The sequence below is a fragment of the Podarcis liolepis genome (assembly GCF_965112155.1).
Source record: "Podarcis liolepis genome assembly, chromosome: 17".
In the NCBI taxonomy this organism is placed as follows: domain Eukaryota; kingdom Metazoa; phylum Chordata; class Lepidosauria; order Squamata; family Lacertidae; genus Podarcis; species Podarcis liolepis.
Genome location: NC_139571.1, coordinates 4,217,495 through 4,245,405, shown reverse-complemented (window position 1 = coordinate 4,245,405; position 27,911 = coordinate 4,217,495). Strand labels below are relative to the sequence as shown.

Below are 27,911 nucleotides of genomic sequence, written 5' to 3'. Positions count from 1 at the left end.
ACCCAACTTTGCCCTTAGAAAGGAGGAGGAGGCAGAGGCTATTGCAAACGTTTTAATGAAAAGTCTTGAACTCAAATCCCTGGAACAGTAGAAGGGCCTTCAAAACACACACACAAACACACACACACACTCCCCAACATGGGCAACACCGTAATGCAAGGGCAGGGTTTCTTGTTCCAGAGACTGCAGTGCAAGGCAACAGTATTGCTTCCCTCTCCCTATGCCCAGTTCTCTTGCACCACAACTTTGGTTTAAAGACACCAGTCTTGGGCAGCACTGGGACCAGTTGTCTGCCATACCTAGGAGGCTTCTCCAACACCACCTCCCCGTTTATAAAATGAGGCTGCAGAATGCAAGAGCCGACCACAACTCTGGGTTCCAGTGCTATAGCCATGGGACAGGCATCAGAACTTGGGACTTTGGGTTTAAGCCAAGCTCCACACATCTTTTTCCTCCTCCTGTTCTGTGTCTTTCCTCTGGTTGTGGTTCCTCCTTTTCTGAACCCAAAATGTTTTGGGGAAAATGCTACAGGGGCACTCCCACACCATTCAATCTTTCATCACGAACAGTAGATAAGCTTCTTCCTAAAGGCACAAAAGTAGCTTGGACCAGTGTCAAGCTTTTTGGAGCAGCTACACTCTGCCTTATAATAATGAAAACTGACCACAGGTAGCAAAAGTGTCAGGAAACGTTGGGGGGGGGGGAGAGCGGGAGCTGTAGTAGCAGTTTGAGAGAGCAACAATGCCAGTCATTCCAAAATACGCATTGTGGGGAGTAGTTGGTGGGTAAAGACACACACACACACACACACACACACACACACACACCTAGCTTGCTTTTTCCCACCAGCTAGGGTAGTGGGTGAAATTCAGTATGATTCCCATTCACCTCAAACTGGAGTGAAAAAGGAAACTGAGGCAAAATAGGACTAAAAGACAATTAGAAATGGGGGAGAAGAGACTTCACAACATACAAAAAAATCCCAGCTATTGAAAGCTGCCCTTAGAGACTTTCCCTTTGCAAAAATCTTTCCTTAGCAATGACAAGGGTTAGAAACTTGTTTGTTTAAAAAACTTCTGAGATTCTTAGAATACCAAATTTGTGAGCAACTCCTGGCTAAAGTAAGGCATGTTAAGGGCCGTGACCCATGCCTAGGCAGCAGCGGAAAGGACTCACAAAGGACTCTTGGGGTAGAGGAGGGGCCCATTTATTCAACTCTTATAACCACAAAGGTGCTGGCAGAAACCTGCCTGCAAATGCCTGTGAAGTGCAGAGACATCAGGTGCTGACAGAAAAACGAATTCTTTCACCCCCACTGCCTATACATTTCTACTGCTTCCTGCATCAGCTACCTTCTCTCATTCCCTCCAAACAGTGCCACGGCTGGACCTCCAGGCCACGGTCATGTCACTTTGCACACATTCATTGTCACTTTTCCTGCAATTCATTGGCATGGAAATTTGGACAGGCTAGGGGCACCAGCCAGGACCTGCCGCATCTCTCTGCCACCACATAAAGAGCTGCCCTTCCCAGCTTTCTTGCTAGAACATCCACGCACTTCTTCCTTTTCATCATTCACACTCTGCTCTCATACTGAGCCTCTCTCAAACCCACACATGCTGGGAGCTTCACAGCCACTCTCTTTAGAAACGATGGGGAGCAGAGGGCAGGGGGAGAAACTGGCAAGGAAGTACCACAATGAATTCTTAAAAGTCAAACCGCATCAGTCAAGGGTACATGGAGATGGTGGCCATGGAGACCTCCCAAGAAGGCAACTTCTAGGAAAAGAGTCAGCAAGGGGTTGTGGGAATCTTCTGGCTGTGCTTCAGAAATGACCACAGAGTGAACCTGGCTCCTGAGTTCCAGTCCTGCTTTACAGTTCCCCCTTCCCCACTGTGATCAGCCAGAGATCTTGCCTCCAGTCCTGCAATGCAGTCCACTTAGGGGAGGAGCTGGGGGAGACAGCCTTCCCCCCTGCCCGTCAACTCCAGTGATGGGACCAGGTCCGTGCCAGGGAAATCTTGTGCAGGCGAGAGGACTGCTTCCTTCAAGCAACCAGTCCGTCTGGACTTCTGCCTGGCCTTAAGAGTTGAGCCACGGATGCTCCAGGCACTGGGAGGCTGTAGTGCGTTCTTCTGGGATGTACTCCATCATGGGCAAGAGGAAGTCCGTGAACTGGGCTGCTTGCTCGAGGGGCCACTCATATTTCTCCACCAGGACCTCGTACAGGCCCCAGTGCTTGAGATTCTTAATGTGGCGCAGTTCCCCTGGGGAAGGAAGGAAGGACAAAAAGGGCAAGGTTGGTGGAGAGGCCCCATCTAGGGCTGTGTGTACTTTGCGCTGGAGGAAAGTAAAATGAAGTGAAAATTCTGCACCAAGGAAAACCAAACTCGTGCCTGGTTTATCTCTTATTTTGTGAAATTACTTCTGGGCCTGGCTAGTCATGGGGATAGGCAAAGAGTTATTGAACAGTGGGCATCATATTCAACAGGCATTGCTCACACACTTTAAAGCTGTGTTGTCACAGTACAAGGGCTAGAAACTTTCACCTCAGGAAGTGGAACATGATGCCCAAAGCCACATTCAGCTTCTATGCTCCTGAGATCGCAGCGTACAATCCCAATCCAGGCCAGCCACCTGTTCCAAAGTTAGACAGACTAGATGGAAAACATACACCTGTTCTGAAAAGAACATGCAATGTGGGCCTGGGATCATCCTGCATAAGCCCCAATCATCACATTTTACCTCTTCATATATTGTCATAGAGGTGCTTGGTGTGGGAAAGAGTGCCCAGAGTGGTGGTAGTTATGCTATTAATCCCACCCTGCTGCTGTATAACTGACAGCACACCCACACTGCATCTCTTGGGGGGAGGCCCAGCCCCCCAGAAGTGAAAGCATTAATATGATCAAAACGGGGATTTATTATGCAATAAACTGAGAGTGTGCAGTAAACGTCTAGATCCTGTATCCTTTGTAGGCCTTCATGCTGTTTCTCTCTGTGGAGCAGGAAAGGTAGAAGCTAGCTAAACTTGTAGGAGCTTCCTCCGATGTAGTGCTCATTCATTTTCCCACAGCAGCTAAAAAGGTGCCCCAAAGCAGGGCATGAAGGTAGCTATTGACTCAGCATCTTGTACTCTGAGGCTCCATTTAGCTACCACTGATAGACCACTCCTCCATCTAAAGGTCGTCAACATCATCAGTGGCCACATTCATTGAATGAGAAGCAATTGGGCAAAGAGAGAAAAAGAACAGACAGGTGGACACAGCAAAAAAGGCATGAAGAAACAACAACAGTCCCAAATCACTACCCAGATACTCTTGGTACTGATGACAAAGGTTGAGGGACCACAGAGTTCTGCAATGCAGCAAACATTCCTGCATCCTAATGAAGAAGGACAAAAGACTAGCTGTCCGTGGCTGTTTGTAGGTGCCCACCTGAAACCTGTGAACCTTGTCTAGCTAAAGAAGACGAGGTGAAGTGGCTGCCAGAAGTGGAAGGTGTGGGTGACAGACAGACTGAAAGTGCAGAGTACAACCCACTGAGAAGCTGGGCAAGCCCAAATGAACAAAAGTTGTTCCACATTACTTGGAACGGAGAATGTGGGCTGCACTTAAACGACCACCCACTTGGGGAAGGGGCTGCTTGTGCATGCAGGTAGCCTGATTCTGGACACCCCAGACAACAAATGCTGTGACCTTCATGACATTTACCACAGGCAGGGTAGGCAGAACCTATTAATGACCCCCCAGAAATGTTGACACGTTCCCAGCCTTAGGTTTCACCACAAACCTGGTTTTCTCCTGGCCAAAATCTCAGCTGCCTGAACGGCTTCTTTCCTTCCAGTGGTCACGATCACACAGTTCCTTCAGTTTCCTGTTGTCAACTTCTCTTACACACATGCTCTCCCCACCCCTCACAATTCCTCCTGACAGCCTTTGAGCATGATACGGATGTGTTGTGGAAGCATCCACTTGGAACAACATCCTCTCAACCCAGAGAGGCTACATTCCCTAACTTACCTCTCCTGTTGAAGTACTCGCGTGAATAGCGCCCGGAAAGAGCAAAGTGTGGAGGGATATCGCCTAGTAACTCAACAATGTGGGCAATATGATCTGAAAAGGAAAAGAGGAGGGAACATCAGGGCCTGCGTGTCCCAGTCTCTCCCCCCTCCGCACCCCTCCAGAGTTCCAGCAGGCCTGTTGTGAAATTCTGGCATCAACAATGTCTCCAGATTAGAGCAGAGAGAGATTTAAGCCCAGCCGGCTAGGCAGGCCTCATACACAGCATCCTCAACCAGTGAGAGCTCTTTACCTTCATCCCTGGTATAGTCCTCGCCCGAGTGTGGCTCAAAGAGGTAATCGCCAGTAGCCAGCTCAAATGCCTGACAAAGAAAGAGAATCATCAGGTTATGCAGTTAAGGCAGGGGTGGCCCGTCCCATTTCACCACATGAATGGGCTGCCCTCTGCCGGACCCACACGTAGTGTTCCATAAGCCCTTGCTCTTGAGTTCTCTACCCCAGAGGGGGGAAGACGAGTGGCAATGCTGTGCATTGGACCACCTCCCTCTCGTCGAAACCTGGTGAGGGGGGTGTTCTGGTGGTGACGGAAGCAGTGGAGCAGGCAGAGTGCTGCCTCCTGCACCTTTGCCACCTAAGGCAGATGCTTCATGGGTGGGCTGGCTCTCAGTTAAGAAATCTCTCCTCTTCCCCATGGCCCGTTGTGACTTTTCAGATCAGCTAAACATCAGGACCTAGGTGGTTCTGCATGCCAGTGCCAACCTCTGGCCAAAGGTGGGAACTACCGTATTTTTCGCCCCGTAGGACGCACCTAGTTTTTTGGGGGGGAAATAAAGAAAAAAAATCATTTCCCCCCCAGGCACGGGGCTGGCGCGGGGGAAGCCCAAGCTTCCCCCAACCCCAGCCCCCAGAACAGCCTGCTATCCACAAGCCTAGGGAGCCGCGCCGGTCTCCCCAGGCTTGCGGACAGCTGTGTGAAGCCCTCACGCTCTTCAGCGCACTCGAGGCTTTGGAATGCAGGCAGCTCTGCGCAACCCTCCGGAGCCCGGTGCGGCTTCGCGCCGGGCTCCGGAGGGTTGCGCAGAGCTTCCTGAAGTCTGGAGAGCGAGTGCCTCTCGCTCTCCAGGCTTCAGCGAAAGCCTGTATTCACCCCATAGGATGCACACACAATTCCCCTTCATTTTTGGAGGGGAAAAAGTGCGTCCTATAGGGCGAAAAATACGGTACATGGAAGCCAGTCAGGCCAGCAAGGAAGGCTAAGCCCAAGGCCTGAAATGCTCATGTGGTATTGCCTGGCCCTCTCGAGGAGCTTTTTGAGCTGGCATACTCACTGGTCTTCTTAGACCAGGGAATCATCTGCTGCACATGCGCATGAGCACACACACACCCTGCCATGAAAACTTGGCAGAACCAATGACTGACATCTGAATATTTGTTCTATCATGTATCAAACTCAGGCAGGCAGAACAGAGAAGGAGCCATTCCTAGAGTGTGAGGGTCTTGCAGGGCTGGCTTATTCGCCACACAGAGTCATGTAGAATCCGCGTTATCAGCTTTTACCGCGTGCTGATATTAAGATGTTGGTGCAAAGAAATTGTGGATTATACATATTATATATGTGTATATGTCTGTGTATCCCAAGCAGCTTAAACTTTTTCTTTTCTGGCAATCGCAGCAGCTTTGGAGAAAACTTCCTTGAAAGCAATTGTGCAGGAATGACTTAACTGCATGACAAAAACATCACAAGGAGCCATTTTAAAGAAGCCTCGGGGAGGACAATCTGAGATGGACAAGCTGGACTTTTCCCCAAGCCACGTCCCCCTGCCCACACTCAGTGTGCTATATGACATCAGGCTGGGGGGGGCAGGTAAAGATGCAGCTGCCAAGGGATCGTCAGGAGGCTTAAGGTGCACTGCCAAATGTTCCAGCGGGGCTTGTATTCAGCGCCTCTTAAACTTAATGCCAAATGGGTTCCTCTCAGGAGCCCCAGAGCTGCTGGGTGGAGCCGGGTCCCTGCCAAAAGCCACGCTTCCTTTGCCCAGGCAGACTGATTTCAAAAGAAGCACAAAATGGCAAAGCACAGGAAGGGCAAAGGTCAGAAGCATAAAGTTTCTAAAGAGTGTGTTTGGTTCAAGTTTTGTGTTAGGATTTTAAATGTGTGGCTATTAGACTGTAAGTAGGGTTGGCAACAAAGGAAGTATATTTATATCTCATTAACCACCTAACATTCAGGTCACCCTGGCACACAGCCACACAAGCAAAGCCTGCAAAGGAAGAGGGAGGTATCTTGACAAACAGCAGTCACTACCCTGACAAAAGGGAAGGCCTGTTTTTTAGTAGGGTAGGAGAGCTAAAAACAATGCCAAAATATTTCACATCTGGCAACCAATACTCCCCTTTCGTTTCAGATAGTACACGGGTAGATCAGTCTAAAAAGCCTGGGACATATTTTTCATGGCCCTCTCGTGGCTATGGTGGCTCATTTACCAGAAGTAATGTATTTAGCGTTAACTCTGGAAGTGTATACTCGATTCCGACAAAACGAAGCCTTGCATAGCCAAACCAGGAGGCTTAGTTTGGTCCGAACTCAGAAAGCCTCAGGGAAGGACCTTGCTGCTTTTCAGCAGAAGAGCTTGAGAAGAGCCTTGCTGGATCCCACCAAAGACCCATCGAGTTCGGCATCCTGTCTCCCGCAGCAGCCCTTCAGATGCCTCCGAGGAACCCGTAAGAAGGGCATGAGTGCAACAGCTCCCTCCTGCTTTAGCTCCCTGGCCACAAGTATTAATTTGAGGCATTATGCCTCTGAAGCTGGAAGTTCCATATGAACATTGTGACTGGCAGTCAAGTGCCTTTGCGATTCAGTGCAAGACCCCACATTGCCCATCTCCAGGTTTGGACTTGCCAGAATAAAAGAATATGCTTAACCAATGGCGAGATGGTGACCACATTTGTGGACATGTTTTTTTAGTTGAAAACTGTAACCAACACCAAGCTCCACCACCACCACCACCAGAATATGGCACAAGAAGCGGAAGTAGCCCCGTGAACCTACCATGCATGCTGTGCTCCAGATATCAGCAGGAGTGCTGTAGATGGCACCAATTAGCACCTCCAGTGCCCGGTATTGGCGAGTCTGAATGTCCTCCGTGAAATGTTTGTGCTGAGGAAATTCAGAGTGTGAGGAACATCCCTGTGACATACCTATGTACGTATGGACATGCTCTCTTGCGCATATGTGCACATGTAGAACCCACATCCCATGCTCTCTTCAACAGCCGCCCTGTTGGCCAATCCAGTGTGTGTCTCCCACTGTGACTACCATTTCCTAAGCCAGAGCATTTATGCGCTGCTCACCAAAAGCAGAGCCCTAGTTAACCCCACATGTACCTTCCAAAAGGCAGACCACTGCCACCATCGCCACTCCTTACTAAATCCCATGTAATTTTTCCTCCTTGGCAGCTTTCCCCAAGATACCAATCCATGTACTCCCTATATGGAGCCCTCATTTAATTTTTTTAAAGAACCTTAAAAGCTGGACATGTTGAAATTATAAACACATCAATATGTTTGCTTCCTTCCCACTGAAGCTTAAGATGCTCAGAATCTTTTCAATTGAAGAAAAGAAGTGTGTGTGTGTGTGTGTGTGTGTGTGTGTGCTCTTCTCTTTTAAATTTCCACAGCACAATAAGTAAAAATTGAAGCAAAAACTGTGTAGAGTGTAAATGCAGAAATACACATTACGTGGGAAATACAGGGTGCCCATAGCTTCAAGTCCCCAAACAGCCCACATGCCCCCAGTCTCTTCTGTGCAGCCACCACATTCCACTCCCCATGCGACAGACAGCCCCACCAGAGCTGCTCCCTTCAGGAGGTGTGGGCAACATGCGCTCCAATAACTCACCACCCAGCAGGCATTTCCCAGATCTGCTATCTTCACTCTGATTTTGTCTGCATTTTGAGGTTCCAAGGGGTTCACCAGGAATTCAGACGTACCAAAAGCTGCAGAGGCAGACCAGGGCAGGGAATCAGGTGAAAAACAAACAAAACAGTCCTCCAAAGGCCACTTTTATGGGGCATCCACAGATGCTGAAGGGGTAGTAAGCAATTGGTTTAGCCTAACAGTTGTGCTATTCAAATTTAACCACTCGACTGGCCAGCTAAACCAGGTGAGGGTAGTCGATGGGTCTCCAACCCCTGGTGAGTTAGGAACGTCCCCTGCATGCAAAGACAGGCTCCGGCAGATTGAGTGGACGAGACCAAGAGTGGGTCCAGCAGTCAATAAGGCAGTTTCTGCACGTGCTGAAGAGGGAAGTGAGGGGCAGATGGGGCTCGTCAACATAAGAAGGTAGCCTATCTAGAAGGAAACTCTGATCCTAAACGTTCACTGGCTTGCAAGTTATTTTCAGGAGAAGAAAAAGCTAAGGAGTAAACCCTACACAAATCTGGAATGGAGTCCCTAAGATGGCCGGATGGCACCCTATACACCTCCTTCCAGCAACTCCTGCAGCCAGAATGACCTGAGCTCAGAAGGAGGATACGCAACAGTGACTAATACAGAGACACAGGTGATTCTCCTTAAAATTAATTATTTGGAGCGATAAGACTGAAGGATGCCTCAAATTTTAATTAAGAAGAATGGTTTGCCTCTGCTATCACAACTTGAGAGAAAGCTGGCCAAAGGGAGAGTCAGCTTTTGGACCTTTGGGCCTACATGGCTCCTTTGTCACCTTGCCCCTGTAAACCCATGAGAGATACTCACTGCTGGGGGAGAGAAGCCCTCCACGCTCCCGCTGGTTAGAGACACCTGACATGGCTGAGCCAGAGAAGAGGGACCCTGAGAAGCCAGAGGTTGCCGAGTCAGGGCTGAAATGGCGGCTGGCTGTGCCTGGTGGAGAGTGCCCGTTGCAGCTGTCATAGGCATTGTGTGTGTAGAAACCAGAAGACGATGTCAGACTCTGGGGGCTGCAAGCGAGAGAGCCCCCTGAGGGCTCTGTCCCCCCAGCTGTGGAGACCATGATGGGGGCTCCGCCAGGCAGGTCTACAGAAGAAGAAAGAGGAGGGTCAGGGTTTCCTGGTATCATAAAAAAGTGTGCTGTGAACAGCACTGACTGAAAAGGAGAAAGAGAGTTGCATTATATGTTTCTGAAGGGAGAGGCATGGGTGAAAGGGCACCAAAAAGGTAAGAATCAGGAGGTGACTACACCCCATTTCAAGAGTCAGGATGTAAAATGTTCAAAAATAAACCTATTTACTGCAAGGCAACTGGGCCCACTTTGCTGCTTCTTGCTAGCATTGGGGAGAAACAGACCATCATCCTGGGCTTAACATTACATTTCAACCAGGGACCGAGTTGCCATTTGTTTTGCTCCAAACAAACCACAATGATAAACCAATATTCGTTCCTAGCTTACTAGTCACGGCTTGCTTAGAGTAAGATCCCTGGTTCAGACAGAACGCTAAGCCAGGGGCCTTCACTTCCTCCGTGCACTAGGAGGGAGGAGAACAACAGCCTAGACAGGTACATTCACAAGAAAACGTTAACTATGGTTTATTCTGATGGCACGTGAAATGGACCCATGTAAATGCCAGGAACAAACAACAGGCAATGTAAATGCTAGCGTACAAGTGTAGGGGAGGCAGTGAAGGGGCACAAGCTCAAATATTTTAAGCTGCAGAAAAGGGTGTGAGAGTAAGTATGCAAAGATTGGGGGGGGGGGTTGTCAAGCCTCCAGACCTGACCACACAAGAGAACCAGCTGCACCCAACAGCAGCTGACTCTCCCAACCTCACCTGGATCTGCTGTGGGCTCGCTGGCATCCCCTGCTGCCAGGGTCGCCAGTTCCTCCAGCTGCTGAAGGTCCCGGAGCCGTTCTGCCAGGAGCTGACTTTGTCGTTTCTGCTTCCTCTTCAGTTTCTTCCGCTTGTTCTTCGAAAGCTTCCCATTCTGGGAGATGAGATGACCCCATGTCACAGCCCTGTTACTTACAATTCCAGGGCTGCATGGGAAAGTGAGCGGGGCTTAGGGGGGGGAGCATGCAAAGGAGCCACATGGCAGGCCCTGAGGTTTGGGGTAGAGAAGGGGAGAAGGAAAAGGAACAAACCAAGGGAATCACCAGGAAGCAACTCAAAGTGTCAGGGCAGTGCCAGAACCCCAAAACAGCGGGGTGCAATTTCACAGCAAAACACACAGCTTGCAAGAGAGTAGTTGTGTGCAAACAAATGGGGGCAGGCAAAGGATGAATGAGGAGAGAGATGTAGCAAGAAGAAGAAGAAAGGCATTACATATCCGTAAGAGCAGATGCAAGAGCAAGTGAGCAAATGAGGCCTAGTGGTCAGCCTGTTTCTGGTTACAAATGGCGATTCTCCTAACTGAAATGCTACCCCAAACAAAATAATTTCTGCCACACAAAAACTAGCATGTCGAGGAAAAAGGCAAGATGGACAAGGCCCTTCCCCCAAAAACGTTAAGTTCTCTATGTGCAGTTATTTATTTATGCAGGAACATTTTACTCAAGTGAGCACCCACCTCAGTGGTACGGCTCAAACACCTCACTGAACACTAGTCCTACAAGGAAACAAGGACTTGTGTAAAGGCACAAGCCAAATGTAAGGGAAGGGTCAGAATGAGGAGGGGCTGAGGCCTGCAAGGGCTGGGCCTATAAAAAAGCTGGGCCAGACCAACTGCAGAAGAGAGTGGTCCCTCACTGATAATATATTTAGGGGTGTCAAGAAAATTGTGCACAATTCAAATATTGGGGCCCAACATCTGCTGTGATCCTGCAAAGCATCGGGGTGTGTGTGTGATTCTGGGTGGCTTGCAGGCACTGTAGCTCTTAAATCCCAACACCCCCCCCCACAATCAATTATAGTGTTGGGAGGGACCCTGAGGGTCATCTAGTCCAACCCCCTGCACTGCAGGAATCTCAACTAAGGCATCCATAACAGATGGCCACCCAGCCTCTAAAAACCTTAACTTTACTTGTGTATTTGCAACTGGGCTTCCCTAAGGCACCTCACTGCTTTCTAAAGCAGTGCTTCCGGGAGCACCATTAACAGCCCTACCCATTAACAACCAATTCTCTTTCCTTCTGCGCATGGCTGATTGCATTGTTTATCCCAGTGTTTCCCAACCACTGTTCCGCGGCACACTAGTGTGCCGCGAGATGTTGCCTGGTGTGCCGCGGGAAAAATTAAAAAATTCAAAAGATTTTTTTAAAAAAAAAGTCAAATTTTCGACTGGGGCGCCGTCACTAGATGATCCCTGGGGTTCCCTCCCTCCCTCCCGCTCTGCGCCTCCCTCCTCCTCCTCCTCCGGGGAGGCCCTTCCTGGCTCTCGGCCAAGGCTTGGCGGCTGCCACTCACTCACTCGCTCGCCCACCCGTCCCTCCATCCCTGCACCCGGCCTCTCCCCCTCCGTCCCCGGCGTGGGGGCTGCCGGGATCCGTAGTCCCCTCGCCCTTGGGCTCCGCGCCCGCGCGGGGTGCGCGAACTACGTTTCCCAGCGTGGCCTGGCGGGCCGGGCGTTTTGTTTGAAGCGCTCTTCTCCCGGCCATGGAATGAGCGCAGTGGCGGCGGCCGGGCGGACAGGGGCTCTTCCGCGCAGACCCCGCGCAGCCTGCCTGCGCCCCCACGGAGATCGGGCGGCAGGATGGAGCCCGGGGATCCCCATGGAGGCGGAGCGGCGGAGGCTGCCCCCCAGGTAGGGCTGCGTCGGGGGGGGTTTAATTTTTGCAATGCTGCATCCGCGCCGGAGGGGATGCATCGGACCGCGGGGAGACCCCTTGGCGGGCGTGCAAGGCAATGCATGCGTGCAGGCGTTGCATGGAGTGCAGTGCAATGCAATGGCAACGCGGCACCCTGCATGCATGCATGCAACTTCCACCGGCGTTCCGGACTTGGCAGGTGAGGGGGGTCCCCAGTGGGCGGCAGAGAGAGCCGGGAGGGCGAAGGGGAGCCGGGGGGGAGCAGCGCTGCTCCCCGAGCCGAGCCCGGGGGGAAACTTTGGCGTCGTTGCGCCGGGTGTTGGAAGCGGAGGGTGGCGGGGCCCCCTCACCTGCAAAACCTGGTCGCCTCTCATATATTTCGTGCATTGCATTCATCGCCCGCTTTCTCCTCCAAGGAGCTCCCGGGGGCGCGCGTGGTTCTCCCCGTGTTATCCTCGCAACAACAGCCCTGCGAGGTGGGTCAGGCGAGTGGCCCAAGGGAGCACCCAGGGATTGTCCTGGCCAGGTGGGGTTATTTGAACCCTGCTCTCTTCCCGGTCTTCGTCCTCATTTAGCCCCCACATGTGCATGACTGTGCATGACTGAGGTTTTCCCCCCTCGTCTTGGCTATGGTGTGAGTCTGTGCTGTTAATTAATGGGGTTCTGCCTTCGGAGAAGATGAGCCAGCCCTCAAGGAGGTGATTATGTAATTTGCTAGCAATTCATGTCCCTCCCGGCGTGACGCTGCGCGCTGACGTCACGGGGCTGTAATGGTGGTGTGCCTCGAGATTTTTTTCATGAAACAAGTGTGCCTTTGCCCAAAAAAGGTTGGGAAACACTGGTTTATCCCACTGTGATAACTACAGCAGCCAATGACTAATGATCTCTCAATGTGGGAAATCAAAAATGGGAGAAATACTGTAATACAGCCAGAAGTGAACAGAAGTGAAGTGAATAGGAACAACAGAAATGAAAGAAAGTCAGCAACACCTATTAATTGCAAATGAGATGCATCTAGGAGGGAAAAGAGGGACTCTGAAGGGGAAATAAATAAGGGTTTTTTTTTTTAAAAAAATGAACAGAATGAGTTTGGAGAGATTAAGGAATGGAACTGCCCGACGTTGGATGGAACACATTATCAGTTAAAAAATAAATGGAAGAAAATAAAGAAACTACCAATGGAATGAATCTGTGAGAATAAAGGAACAGCCTTACTTTGGAAGGAAAGTAATGACCTGGCCGTGCCCATTTTACCATGCAGCCCTCAGAGGGTGGCCATGGGCCACTCTGGACTTCTGCCCCAAAAGGCTTAGCCACCCCTGTAGTAAAATGTCTTGGGTTAGGCCTGGCTGGGTTAAAGCAAAAGCAGGCGCAGGAACAAATAAATGACGTACAGAAACAAGGGTGTGCTCGGTGGCAGAAGCATGAACTCCGGAGAACACACACAAGGCATGAAGGGCGTGCAACTGGGAATGAGAAGACAAAGAAACCATAATGGGTGTGCGAGAGGACACCATCTTGCACTTCCACAAGCATAAAGGGATGCAAATCTCTCTCTCTCTGTGTGATGATATATGCAAACTGGTGTTTTTAAGGTGGAAAAGTAAAGCAGGCAGATGGGTGGGCAAAATAAACAACTAAATGCTATGGGATGAGCATATGAATTATGACCCTTTGTCTTTCCAGCAAAGCTGAGCAACAACCAATGCCCTATCCAGCACTAACACAACAGAACAGCAGGAATCACAATGCGGCAGCAGCAACAGCAAGAACCGAGTCAGGAATTATGTGATCTTAAGGGAAGATTTTTATCTACATGCAAGCCCATAAACCTGCTGCATTAACCAAAGAACTTCTATCTTGTAGCAGCTTTGTGTCTGGTAAGAAAGCAAGTGGTCAAGCTGGTTGCATTTCCTCTTGGCTGGCTTCTGGTGGACTATCAAAAAAGAACTGGCTTGCTTGATTTCTCTAAGGCTAGCTGTAAGATGTGGCTTCCCTGGTCCAAAACTCTCTCCTTTTTTGTGTTCACACTTAAATGGCTTCTTGTCCCCCTTACTGGCACAGGCAGAACCGAGAGAGCATTGTCCCTGCTTGGGATTTGCCACATAAAGGCCAAAGAGAAAAACCCAAAGAAGTGTGACAGGCAGCGCAGGTAAGCAAAGAGTGTCCACAGAAGAGAGTGCAAAGTCTTTGGAAACCATCAGATGGCTTTTACAAGTTGAGGTGCTATCTTGGAAAAGTGGACAAGAGCCTGTCCTCAGCCAGTCCCAACATGGGGACATTTCAGAAACGAGGAATCAAATCTGGTACACTTTTCTGGGATAATCTGTCTATCTATCAAATGTGTGTGCTACATGAAAATGAAAAATGAATTTGCAATGCTGTCTCTGCCTTATTTGTGTATGTTATGTTTCCCATGAACACTTCTGTCCTTCTTTGAAGTGACACAACTGGAACCAGGCAGGCACAATGACTGGCACACGGGGAACTGCCTTAGAGCAGGTCGGACTATTTTGTGCTTCCAGCTCAGTATCAGCTTTTCCGCTTGGCAGCAGCTCCCTGGACCTTTTCCATCATCTGCTAAACATTCCATTTAATGGGAGATGCCAGGGACTGACTCCTGCATAGCATGTGCTTTTCGGCTGAGCTGTGAGCCCTCCCAGAGAGAGGCTTAGGCCAATGCACAGGTGCATTCTCACACTGCAGGGCAGTGACTGCCACAGTTAAATTAACTGTGTGTTACACAGAACAAAGTACAACCCACACAAGGCTGTGAAGCTCTTTGCCTCTCTCTGCACTTGGTTTTTGTATCCAGTAAAGGCTGCAGACATCTCTGGCACATGTGAAAAATTGTCTGTGGTTGGGTCCTGTTAAGCCTGGACTGTTGGTAAATACAGGTGTGACCATGAGAACCTTGTATGCGAATTGCAAAACGGGGGGCAGGGGGGGGGGCTATCCATCCACACAAGGCCACAGAATACAGCAGCAACAATAATAATTACCAATTCTAAACTTAGTTTTTCCACCACCTTTGAAAGGGGTAGTGGCACCAAGAGGAGACTTACCAGGCTCTCCTGGGGTGCAGAGCTGACTGAGGGAAGAGGTGCACAGATGGAGTGAGGAGAGAAAAGAGGGAGAGAAAGAGACAGAAATGATTCCCAGAATCCAACAGCCAAGAAGTCTAAGGCAAACAAACAACAATCAGTAATGCTGTGAAGATAAATATAAGGGAGAGGATGTGGGAGGCAGCCAAGCTCCCTAGTGAGGGTGGATTGACATTCTAGGCTATGGCTGGTAGTCCATGGCCCACAGAGTGACGTTGTGATTCTTGCCCTCTCCGTTCCTCCCATCAATCATCCTACAAGTCTACCCTGCTTGGTCTTGAATGTGCAGTCACCACTTCTGAAGATCCTTAGCATAATCTCGAGTTCCTGTGCAGATACTCATTAGCGCTGCTCTCTAAACCTCCACCTCTAACCATTAGCCATGCCGACTGCGGTTGATGGGAGCTGGTGTCCAACATTATCTGGAGGGTCACAGGTTCCTTATCCATGGACTGGAGTGACACACAGCCGTGGCCTTCTGTGACAAGTAGGGAGACTGGGGAGAGCTGCTCTACTCAATTATGTGCACGCACACACGCACTCTTCCTGCACTATGTTTAAGGCTGCTGTCTGGAGATCAGCAACTGCACCAGCCGGGTCCTCCATCTGCTGAGTCAGAGAGGCAAGAGTCTGGGTGGGAAAAGTGATGGCAAGAGCGGTGCAACTTTCTGACAATTCAGTTGCAAAGGGAGAGTGCAGGTTATATCCAACTCAGTTATATTAACAGAGCTATGCTTCAGTTAGGTCCATTATTTTCAGTGGATCTACTCTTGAGCAGGATTAACATTGGAAGCGACCCTGTGTGTATGCCTGCAATCTCCGTATTAAAGTAGTAAATAAACAGTAAATAGTTGCCAACTAGGGGCCTAGCCTTCCATGAACCAGTGTAGCTTCAATATTTCTGCACATCTTCCCAGTTGACTCTCCTCCATCCTACTCCACAATTCATTCAAAGTTTTTCCTGTTTTATGCTTTGCCAAGGATTCCCTGGACAATTTGATTTCTTTAGCATCGCTATACTTGTATTATTGGCTCTTTCCCTACTACTCTGATTCCTGCAATCAAACTTCACCCATATGTCTTGTAGGGTTGGGCAGTACTTGGTTGTCAACACTGCGATATATCACCAGCTAAACATCGCAATATACCGATAATAATCATGATGTCTGTAATAAGGATGGAACGATGTAGAGGTGTCTTGGGTATTTAAAATTTAGTCACAGTTCAGTAAATGCAAACACAGGCACTACTACACTAAAATTAGTTATTAAGTCAATTGGAAAGAGATGCTTCCTTGACTTCTTGCTAGTCTCCAACTTTTCCACTTGCCAATCCTGGTCTTGCCTGTCTAACGCAGACAGGAGAATGGAGCCGGCGATTATCCTCTTCCTTCTAAAGAAGACGTGCCACTATAAAGATTAAAAGAACATGGGGAGGATGTGACTATTTACCTGCAGAGCCAGAGGGGGGCGGGCCCCCAGCTTGCTGCCAGACAGTGGCCTCAGCTGCCAGGCGGCGCACGTAACTCTCATCTACACACAGCAGGATGTTCTCTGGCTTTATGTCTGTGTGGATTATTTTGCACTTCGTGTGGAGGTAGTCGAGGCCCTGCAATACCTGGGAAGGGAGATGCATGATCAAATGGGAGAATTCAAGGGTTTCCAAGTACAGAGGTTGTGGTATCAGGAACTACAGAGCTTATACAGTGGTACCTCGGGTTAAGTACTTAATTCGTTCTGGAGGTCTGTTCTTAACCTGAAACTGTTCTTAACCTGAAGCACCACTTTAGCTAATGGGGCCTCCTGCTGCCGCCACACCGCCGGAGCACGATTTCTGTTCTCATCCTGAAGCAAAGTTCTTAACCTGAAGCACTATTTTTGGGTTAGTGGAGTCTGTAACCTGAAGTGTACGTAACCCAAGGTACCACTGTACTGGGAACCTCAGAGCCTGGAATTTTGTTAACTACCATGGACCGTGTGCATGTGCTCAAGATACAGAACCCTCTTCAAGAGCAGAAGGATGTGTGTGCAATATCAGCCCCTAGACAGAAGAAGAGTCTGGATTTGATATCCCGCCTTTCACTCCCTTTAAGGAGTCTCAAAGCGGCTAACATTCTCCTTTCCCTTCCTCCCCCACAACAAACACTCTGTGAGGTGAGTGGGGCTGAGAGACTTCAGAGAAGTGTGACTGGCCCAAGGTCACCCAGCAGCTGCATGTGGAGGAGCGGAGATGCAAACCCGGTTCCCCAGATTACGAGACTACCGCTCTTAACCACTACACCACACTGGCTCTAGGACTAGATTTGGGAATGACTGCCTTAGGCCCCAGCCTCTCTTCAACAAATAGACTCATGCTCCTCTGTTCACCTGAATCCCCTTCCATCAAGATGGATGATTTTAGTCTAGCCTCCACCTCAATGGTCCAGCTCAGTGCTTCCCAAACCGAGGTTTCCAGCTGTTTGTGGACTACAACTCCCATCATCCCTAACTAGCAGGACCAGCTGTCAGGGATGATGGAAATTATAGTTCAAAAACAGCTGGAGACCCAAGTTTGGGAAACACTGGTCTAGCTTTCCATATGCAGAGACTGGAGTTTTCTTTCATGGAAAGCAATACAACATGCAATATCCCACTGGTGGTCTAAAACTATACTCCAGAAAGAACTCAATGATATGGTACCCCCATCCCCAACATACAGACACCTTCATTTCTGCTCAAGTTGTGTGGCTTGTTTGATTCAACCTCCCAGTGATTTTGAATATAATACAAGTAACCTAAATCTAAGCAGCCTAAATAAAGAAGGGATGAAATGATCCTGATGTTACAAACAGATACCCCCAACTGGATTTAAAATAAATCCACTCTTTACCTGGCGTAGGATGCTCTTGACGCAGGGTATAGGAAGTCCCTGGTAGTTGGACTTGATAATCCATTTCAATAATTGGTGTCCTAAAACCTCAAGGACCATGCAGACATCTGGGCAGAGGTCGAGTCAAGGAGACACAGTAAGCTAAAATGATTTTCCTAGGTCTGAGCGATGTATCAGAACACTATGACAACCCTCATTTTCCCCATATTACTAATGTGGTGTTTTTAATGTCTTAAAATCAGATATGGAAGAGAAACTGTGCCAGTGTTCAGTGAGGAGGAGAACACTGAATACAGATGTTTTGAGACATTCAGCTATTGACAACTGGCCACTGTGTGAAAACCATGCAACTTTCCACATGACCACAAAACTGGGATTCCTTTCTCATTCAATAGCAGGAGTGGCATTATCTGCAGGGAATGACTGCATGCTTGCTGCTTTGTGTCTAATTAAATAAGGTAGATGTTGTGGACTGAAACTCCCACCATCCTTGACAACTGGCCATGCCAGCTGAGGCTTGTGGGAGCACACAGCCAGAACACAGAAACAGAACTATTCATTAAATGTGGCAGGGAATTGTGGAGCACAGGTAGCCTTGCTGGCTTTTCCCATGTCCTCACCTATTTACCATTTATTTTTTAAGAGGCTACATGAGAACGCCTACGAAAAATGGAATAGCAATGAGCACAGCCACCAATTTTTTTTTTAAAGCTCTCAAAAGTCATAGTGTGTGTGTGTGTGTGTGTGTATGCATACTGGAGAAGGTTCTGGTCATCCTCAGAAGTGTCACAGCTACTAGCCAATAGATTCCTTCGACGCTGAACAGCTACAGTAAATGCAACATTCCAAACACCCATCATGGGGGGAGGAAAAACACCTTCCCAGCAAAAATAAATTGCAATTCATCTCAGGCCAATGTATGATTCTTTTCCGACAGTGACATGACCTGGAGGGTGTAGCCTAACAACAGTTGTGCCTCTGTCCAACAATAAAACAATCATCTAAAGCAGACTGCAACTGTTTATGTCCATCCTCATAGGCCTGATCCAAACAGAAAGTTCATTGCTTGCTCCAACTGTCTCTGGACTGTATCATGTCATATAGCAGGAGGCAGAATGCAGGACTGAACGCTCCCCCGCAGAAAAAACATTCCTGAGCATACAAAACCAGGTTGCAAGATCAACTTTCTGCTGAATATGCTAACTTTTTATCTGTACGAAGAATTTGGTACTGCTCTTTGAATGTTTCCCCAACCAAACAACCACACCATTCTGGTCTAAGAAGTAGCAGAGAAAGCTTTGTCCTGACCTAGACATTCACCCAAGAGATACCTTCAGAAACCATACTTTTGGAAGTCAATAGCGGCTCCTAACAATCTGAACAGGAGCCCCTATGGTTTTCTGGGCCTGCTTGTGGAAGGATACGGACACCATTGATCCCTGAGATCTTGAAGTCATCAATCAACTGGACAATGTTCTCACGCTTGGGGTCACAGGGATCAGAGTCTCGCACCTGGAAAGTAAAAAAAAAGGGGGGAAATGACACATCCTAGATCAGAGTCATCAACAGAAGCCCTTGGGTCAAAACGGCCCACCCTCCCCAGTTGCCAACCTAGAGATAAAAAATGCAGAGATGTCGCATCTGTGGTAAATAACTTGTTAGCAGGACACTCTAGCAGGTGGGTCCTTCCAAGAAACCTTGATACTGACCAGGCTTCTGATCCAACCAGATCCTCCTAATTGAAATCCCACCACCCACCTTGAAGGAAGATGTGTGGGGCCTATGTGGCTGGAGGTGAAGTATGGCATGCTTAAATACTCCCTAGAAATAAAAAAGGCCCCGTGTGAAGAATGGGTAGGTTACAATAGAATCTCTGCTGGTACTCAAAGCGTAGCAAGCTTTTATTAATGTGAGGGAGTCCAATCCCTCACTGCACTATGAAGTTGTACAATCCCAATCATACTTAAAAAAAATATTCTCAGGGTTTACAGTGGTACCTTGGGTTAAGTACTTAATTCGTTCCGGAGGTCCGTACTTAACCTGAAACTGTTCTTAACCTGAATCACCACTTTAGCTAATGGGGCCTCCTGCTGCTGCCACGCCGCCGGAACACGATTTCTGTTCTCATCCTGAAGCAAAGTTCTTAACCTAAAGCACTATTTCTGAGTTAGTGGAGTCTGTAACCTGAAGCGTATATAACCTGACGAGGTACCACTGTATATCCCACCTGATCCACTCAAAGAGATTTACAATCTAAATAAAAACATTATAGAAAAAGGGGGGGGGGGATAAGTAAAGCCACAAAGCAGTCCAAAAAGGAATTAAAAAACCCTAAAGGCAGAACCAGCATAAAGAGTGATAAGTCTCCAAAAGCTCCCTGGAATAAAACTGCCTTTGTTTGCCTATCCACAAGTGAGCAATGATAGAGCCAGGCAAACCATCCTTGGGAGGATGTTTTAAATCATAGATGCCACAGCTGAAAAAACCCCCAACTTGGGTACTCTTCCACTGTATTTCTGATGTCAGGATCCATGGGTATAGCCAGGATTTTTGTTAGGGGGGCCAGGACTTTTGTTAGGGGGACAGAAATGACACAATTGGTCAGTTAATTAAGTATTTCTATTCGTTACTTGATGGGGGGGGCAGCTGCCCCCCTTGGCTATGCCCATGGCAAGGGCTCCCCTATAGCCGGGCATCAGAAGTTGAACCAAATTGTCAAATCCATTATTATTTCCAAACAATATTCCACAAAGAAACACTGTTTAGAATAGGGAAATAGTGTCTTTGTGTGGAATGGGGAAGAAGGAATGTTTATTAGGAATCTACTTCAAATGTCAGAGTAGCAAACCAAACTCTCTGCTCTGGGTAGCCGAGAGTCGGCTCTCCTGTAGACTCGCACTTTTCACGTTGCTCTAAGGCAGCCTTTCTTAACAGTGTTAGAAAGTGAGATATGAAGGCTAGGTGCTAAATGGCACCTTAAACCTAAATTATGGACGCAACAACGAAATGTCTAGGCACGCTTTTTTTAGAACAAGAACACAAAGCTGAAAATGAATAAACTGCAACTAAAATATTCCATTCTTTTTTCACATGGTCTAGTCCTTCCCCTGCCCACCCCCCCCTAATATTCTTAAGAGGGTCTCTTCTCCAGTCTTCAGAGAGTAGCTGGAAGGGGGGGAAGGCAGAAAAAGCTCCTCCTTTCCTTCCACTCTGCAGTTTTAATCTGAAATCTTAGGTGCAGTACTGCGCCCAGAGCTCAGAAACTGCTTGCACTAATGAAATTCCCTGTCGCAAAATATGTCTAAAACAATGGGAGTTTTGAGCACTGTTTCCCAATCCGGGATGCCCTCCAGACATATTGGACTGCAATTCTCATGAGTCCTTGCCAGCATCCAGTGTTTGCTGGGGCTGATGGAAGTTGTAGTCCAGGTCATTTGGAGAGAAACAGACTAGATTGGCTAAGGGAACAGAAGACACTGTGTCTGACAGCAAAGGGTGGGATCCAGATGGTAAACAGAGCAAATGGATCCAGGGTAGGGGTGCTTCATCTACTCCAAGCCTAGGCTGTCCAAGGGATCAGATAAAATAATAAAGAGCGCCATGTTCTCCCTGTAGTAGTTTTATGGCTCAGGGCTCCCAAGCAGAAGGGGTTCCAAGTATGCCAAAATCTCACAAACGTCGTCTCCTTTTAGTTAATCACTACTCCTTCTACAGGGCCCCCAGAACTGGGGAAAGGGATGGGCAAGGAGGGCAACTCACACATTTCAGCAGCTTTATCTCATCCACGGCTGTCTCTGTATAGTGCACAGCGCTCTTCACCACTTTGAGGGCCACAAAACGCTTCCGCCTTGCGGGGGGAAGGGGGAGACAGAGAAGGAAGGGACTGGTTAGTCCTGGCTCCCCCTTTCCACTTTTTGTTTTAAATTCTGCCCCCCACTTTGTAATCTCCACAGGAGCATCAAGACTTCTCAGATAAAACAAGTTAAGGACATAGTAGTGATTACAAAATAATAACAAATTCATAAAAGCAAAGTGGGAATACTTAACGATTTACGCAGTAGGAAACAGCAAGTTCCTCTGCTATTAAGACACTTGACTACCATGCCCACCCTTCTCCTTGTCCCACACACACTCAGGGACCCCCCCTCCCCATCCTCATGGGTCTTCCCAGGATCTGTGAACACAGATTAGGCAATCCCTTTATGCCCATCAATTATTTTGTACTTAACAATCAGCAGCCTGGTAAGAAAGGCTGAGTTTCTGCCCCCACCCCATTGCCTCTTACTGAAGACGTTGGCTACTTTGGAATACCTAATTACAGGTAAAAGGCTGCAATCCTGTGAATAACCTCTGGATTTGCATTTCCAACCTTATCAGTCCTCCTGCTAAGGACCTAGACTGGGTAAAATGATCACAATGTGTGCTTCCAAAGGCTCAAATGGGCTTTTGTGCAAACTAATAACTACGATGACAACAAGTTTAAATTTAAGCAAGCTTCTAGCCCTCAAGAGCAGCAGAACAATCATGACCATATAAGCCCTCAGCACATTCCTCTCTTTTTCTTCTCCTTGCTAGGAATCTACAGTACAGTCATACCTCAGGCTGAATGTGCTTCAGGTTGAGCGTTTTCAAGTTACGCTCCGCAGCGACCCAGAAGTAGCAGAGTGCGTTACTTCCGGGTTTCGCCACTTGCGCAGACGCTCAAAATGACGTCACGCGCATGTGTGAAAGTGGCGAATCGCAACCAGCGCACGCGCAGACGTGGGTTGCGTTTGCTTCAGAATGTGAACGGGGCTCCGGAACGGATCCCATTCGCATCCAGAGGTACCACTGAATATGGTATAAAAATCACTTCCTGAGTATTTCCATTTCCCTTAATTCTTCCTCCCTTACTTCTCGCTTCACATAGCCTCCCTTTGTTGCTCCATAATCTGGCCAGTTAGAAAACGCTGCCTTTGATTTTTCCATTTTTCAGGAAAGTGAAGTCCATTGTACTAGCCTTCACTCCTCAATTCTCTGGTAGGGGACTGAAATGAAGCCTCCCCACCCTGCCATACTCACTGAATGTCCCAACAAAGCCAGACAGTCGAAAAGTGCCCCCAGCCGAGTTTCCGCACCACATGGTAGCGCCCGTTGAACAGGTCCCCAATCTTTACTGGGTAATACCCACCTAGAAAGGAAACAAGGGGAAGACAGGTTAGTTATACCAGTTGCCAGAGTCACAGAGCACGTCCTGGCCCAGCACAATTGCCACCCTGGACCACGGTGCACCTAGTGCTGGGGTGGGTTACTTCTGGCCCAACAGCATTTGGAGGACTACAGATCCCATCAGCCTCAGCCAACCTGGCCAAAGGTCAGGGGTCGTGGGAGCTGTAGTTCAACAGCATTGGAAGGTTTCTCACCCATGTTCTAGTACTGCATGCGGGCAATTTCTAAAGACATTGAACAGTTTTGTTGTTATTCTTTAGGGGCACAGAAGAGTGCTCTGCTGGACCAGACCAAGGGGCTGGCTCTCTGGGTTGTCTTGCTGGAAACAAGCGCAACTTTAGAAGCTCAACAGGCAGAGGGTATGAAGGCAATGCAGTCTTCCTTTGTTTATCGGCTCTCTGCACCTGGTACTGCCCACCTCACTTACAATTCCAAACAGAAAGCCCCTAATCTGTCCCAGCTTGGGGGAAGAATAGCCTGCCCCACTCCCCACATTGCCCAAATACCTCGGCAGTAATCTCGGGGGTCCTCTTGTTCCTCATCATCAGATCCCAGCTGCCCTCCTCCGATCACAGCAGGGAAAGGCAAGGGGGGTACTGGAGGGGTGCTTGGAGCGTCATCTGAGCAGGAGGGACTCAGTGGCCTGGAAGAGTTGGGGGGGGGCATGGGGAGAAAGAGAGACTTGTCAGGAGCATCTCAATTCCCAATGATGTCATTTACTTTTAAATTCATGTTTATCCCGCTTCTATAAGCAGCTGTTTATGCCGACATCCCTTGCCTTCTTCCAACCTGAGAGTCACCTCTGGAGAGGACAAACCACACGGGCATTAATTCTCACCCCCCCCAACAGAAAGTTTAAGGAACTGTAACTTTTATTTGCTCATATTCTTAAACCTCCCATCTCCCACTCTGTCAAAATTCAGAGAGTAAGTCCCTCAGAGCAGGGACCTCTCTTTTAGGTTTATATCATTTTGTAAAACGCCATGCACATCAATGGCACAATAAAATAACAACAACACCCTCCTTTCACAATAATTTTAGACATACCTACTGCCTCCTAGTCCCTCTTGCATCGTTTCCCCCATCTCCAAAGATACACAGGGAAGCGATTCGGAGTGGCCAAGCATAAAATGAAATTAGCTGGCACCCTTTTCTCTGCTGATCTTCCAGTTCTTGTCAAAGGAAGGTGTGTATTTGGGGGTGGGCAAGGGGAGAAGACCTGCTCTGATCCTGACGCCTTCCCCAGGGAGAAGATACTCCCCAGAGCAAAGTTCCCAGATCTGGGCGGGAGCTGCTGATTCTGGCGTGAAAGCCAGGCTGGAGTGATGGGCCCTGGGATGGAGACAGAAGACTGCCTCAGCAAAGCATGCCGGCAGCTGGGCACCTTATCTGTCCACATGCTCCCCTCCTTAGTAAAAGAGGAATTAATACCTTGTGAGCTCAGAACCCTCCTCCCCGCCAGAGCCCAAATGTGCACAGAGACACCAGAGGCGGGCGGGGGGTTAAAAATAGCCCCATGGCCCCCGGCAGCTGCCGCCCAGGATGGGAATGGAATCTGGGCGAGGGGAGCGGGATCAGACCGGCCAGCGGAAGCGGCCAGCCCTGCATGGCCTGGGCCTTGCTCACCAGGAGGCCCCAGGTCCAGGCGCTCTCTCTCAAGGCTGGCTGCTCTCCCATGGAAAAGAAACTAAAAGCTCCCTAGAATGGGAGGGGAGTTTTAGCACAGTTTTGCCATAGCTTCCTAGTTTCCTAGGTGGATATACTTTTATTTATTTATTGAACCGTGTAATCCCCGTCTGCAATTTAAATCAGCACAGCAAGGTGATCTAGGCCTGGGGTCAGCAAACTTTTCCAGCAGGGGGCCGGTCCACTGTCCCTCAGACCTTGTGGGGGGCCAGACTACATTTTGGGAGAAAAAATGAATGAATTCCTATGCACCACAAATAACCCAGAGATGCATTTTAAATAAAAGCACACATTCTACTCATGTAAAAACACGCTGATTCCCGGACTGTCCACAGGCCGGATTGAGAAGGTGATTGGGCCGGATCTGGCTGTGGGTTCAGCATGTTGCCCACAGAACCAAACAACCTATTATTATTTTTTCCTTTGTGGCATCAGATTCAGAGCCAACCTTCTCCAAAGGCACCAAGAAAGAGATACTGTACATCCACCCAGTAACCTACGACACCATTTCCAACACCCATGGATGGGGCTTCCAGGTAGCCTCATTCCTCTAAAAAGGCCTCAGCACCAGCACTACTCCTTTAGCAGTCACACTTTTAAGTGGCACTCTCCTTAAAAAGGCAAGACAATAAACTAAATTTCACAGGCACACTTGGTGGGGACACGGGAGAGGGCCTTCTCGGTGGTGGCTGCTCCCGGACTTGGGAATTCCCTCCCTAGAGAAGCTAGACTGGCTCCTTGTTGTCCTTGCATTGCCAGGTGAAGACCTCCTTGTTTCAATGGGCTTTTGGGAACCGCTGTGATGTTTTTATTGTAACTATCTATATTTTTAATAAACCTGTTCTATAAATTGTTTTACTTTTATTAATGTTTAATAAGTTTTCCCCATGTTTTTTACCTGTTTCTATTTTATCTGTAAGTCACCTTGCATCCCGGTTTGGGAAAAAGGCAGGATATACATAAAATAATAGTAGTAATAATAATAATAATTTTAGATGATGGAAGGAATTATCTTATCTCAGGGGAGCCTTCCCTCTCCTGGTGCCCTCCAGATGTTGTTGGACTCGTGACTCCCACCAGTCCCAGCCAGTGGTAAGGGATGATGGAAGTAGAAGCCCAATAACATATTGAGGGATCTAGATTGGTTCACTTGCTTGAGTCGTCTGGACTTACTAGTCTATCACAGTCATCCTGGTGCAAAAGGCACCCAATCCACGTTCATGAACTGAGGCCTCTTAAAAGACTAACACACTTATCATGGCACAGGCTTTTGTCTAGGCAACAACAACGAGCAAAAACTGAAGCTCCTTACTCCCGGAAGCTCACAATAAAATCGTTGTTGAAGAGGTAAAGGTCCTCAAAGTGAGCAAACACAGCCACTCCTTGAAGACTGGTGGTTGAGCCTTCATCATCAGAAAGCTTAATTACCGTATTTTTGCACCATAACACCCACTTTTTTTCCTCCTAGAAAGTAAGGGGAAATGTCTGTGCGTGTTATGGAGGGAATGCCTACAGGTGGCATGCCTACAGATTTTCCTCCTCTAAAAACTACGTGCGTGTTATGGTCGGGTGCGTGTTATAGAGCGAAAAATACGGTACTTTCTGGACCAGCTCTCCTGACTGCTTTACATGTCAATGAAGCAATGTAGAAGCGCTCCTATGTTTTAAGTTGCAGCAGAAGCTTTCTCATCATTTTCCCCCCTTGCCAGAGAAATGGAAATCATAACCATGATTTGGTCTTCTCAACACCCAAATTACTAGTAGTCAAAGTGCCTCCACTTAATTACATTTCAGATTATATATAGCGTCATACCTGTGATGGGCATTCACACATGCAAACTATGCCATCTTCCAGAGACAAAAGCGTGTTATGAAACTGACCGATTTCCTGAAATTCCCACCCTCCAAACACTAAAAGTCGCTTCCACATGCACAGATGCCACTGGCATTCTTGCAGCTTGAAGGCTGGCAGCGGAGAGCCTGCACGGGCTCCCCCGAAAAGCGGGGCGCTTTAGGCATTGATACCCGTGTTGGCCCGCCCTCTCAAGCCACGATTCCGAACATGCACGTGTGAATCTGCCCTGAGAAGCCGCGGCCAGCCCCGCACTCCCCTTGCGGGTTCCTCAGCACCTGTTCCCCAAACCTGCCCCCCCCCGAGTCATGCCGGCTTCCTCTAAACGGGGAGAATCCCCCCCCAACATCCGAGAGCTGCAATTTACAGAATCAGAACCTCTTGCCCGCATTTACTCGCCCACGCATCCCGCCCTCCCCCCGAGGTAAGATGCGCTGGGCGCCCCACTCACCCCGTGGGGGTCTCGCTCTCTGCCTGCGGAGCCGGAGGCGCCTTCTCCTTCTTGTGCTTCTTCTTCTTGCCGCGGCCGCTCCCCGGCCCTGAGGGACGCCAGGGGGGAGAATTAGCGCTCCGCCTGCAAAAGTTTCCTAGGCGAGCTTGCAAATGGCAGCAGCAGCAGCAGCAGGGACAAGAGGCAAGCCCCCCTGCCGCCGCCGCAGCCTCTGCCCCTCTTTCCTCCCCATGCAACTGCCTCCCCCACCCAGGATGTATCTGCAGCCCCCATGCACGCACCCCCAAGACGGGAAGGGCAGCCGCGCCCCCCCTCTTTACCTTTCTTGCCGCTCATGGCCCCCCCAGCCCCTGTGAGCTCCATCCAGGCTCCGGGATGCCCCTTGCGCCTGCGCGGCCCGTCCCCTTCCCAGCCCCACCAGCTGCTTCTGCTCCACCACGTGAGGCTGGCGGGGAGGAGGCTGAGCGCCCTCTGGGCCTGCCCCTCCGTGGGGCGGGGGGCGGGAGAGAGAGAGAAGGCGGAGGAAGACGAGGCAGGTAGTAGTTTTGTGCTTTTAAAAAGCAAGTTTCCTGAAGCGTCTGAGTGACAAGTGCTAGATACAAGCATACATGCATATACTGTATATATATGGGGGGAGGGGCGCTAATCAGCTCAGTCTTCTTCATCATCATCTTCATCAGTTACCACCGCCCTGACAAGGTGGGTCACTCTATGAATCCCACCCTGCAGATGGGCGAACCTGAAAGTTAGCTGTTCTCACAAAGCTTTGCAAAAACTGCAGTCCTGTGTCCATTGCAGGGGGTTGGACTTGATGGCTCTTGTGACTTTCCAACTCAACAATTCCACGATCCTATGATTCACTGGAGAGCAATTCCTCGTTAAGACTTAAATCATCCTCATGCTGCAGCTCAGTGATTTGCATGCAGAAGTTCCCGAGTTCCAACACCTGACCTTTGCAGGTAGAACTGGGAATGCTCTCCATTCGAAACCCTGGAGAGTGGCAGCTGCCAGTCAGTGGAC

The 27,911-nt window shown here is 49.0% G+C and overlaps 1 protein-coding gene across 4 annotated transcripts; it reads right to left on the bottom strand.

Annotated features, from left to right (window-relative positions):
* Positions 1–39: 39 nt before the first annotated feature.
* Positions 40–27,358, bottom strand: SRPK3 (SRSF protein kinase 3). Of its 4 annotated transcripts, XM_083482802.1 has the most exons (17): positions 27,212–27,329; positions 26,892–26,979; positions 23,409–23,545; positions 22,756–22,864; positions 21,454–21,541; positions 19,119–19,206; positions 17,695–17,801; positions 16,278–16,443; positions 14,788–14,813; positions 13,117–13,188; positions 9,810–9,963; positions 8,779–9,057; positions 7,921–8,018; positions 7,072–7,179; positions 4,315–4,384; positions 4,023–4,115; positions 40–2,267 (listed from the first exon to the last, which is right to left on the bottom strand). In XM_083482802.1, the coding sequence occupies exons 1-17, from the start codon at positions 27,252–27,254 to the stop codon at positions 2,083–2,085; spliced, it is 1,911 nt and encodes a 636-aa protein (XP_083338928.1). In that variant the 5' UTR covers positions 27,255–27,329; the 3' UTR covers positions 40–2,082. The 4 variants fall into 4 exon arrangements, with proteins under 4 accessions (XP_083338928.1, XP_083338929.1, XP_083338930.1 ...); XM_083482803.1 differs by lacking the exon at positions 13,117–13,188 and having other exon boundaries at positions 27,212–27,358; XM_083482804.1 differs by lacking the exons at positions 26,892–26,979; positions 27,212–27,329 and adding an exon at positions 23,950–24,274.
* Positions 27,359–27,911: the final 553 nt, after the last annotated feature.

Coding starts and splice junctions, on each gene's coding strand:
- SRPK3 (XM_083482802.1), bottom strand. CDS start 27,254: ATGGAGCTCACAGGGGCTGGGGGGGCCATGAGCGGCAAGAAAG. Junction 23,546..26,891: donor GAGAGCGAGACCCCCACGGG/GTGAGTGGGGCG, acceptor CAACTCTTCCAG/GCCACTGAGTCCCTCCTGCT. Junction 22,865..23,408: donor CCCCCGAGATTACTGCCGAG/GTATTTGGGCAA, acceptor TTTCCTTTCTAG/GTGGGTATTACCCAGTAAAG.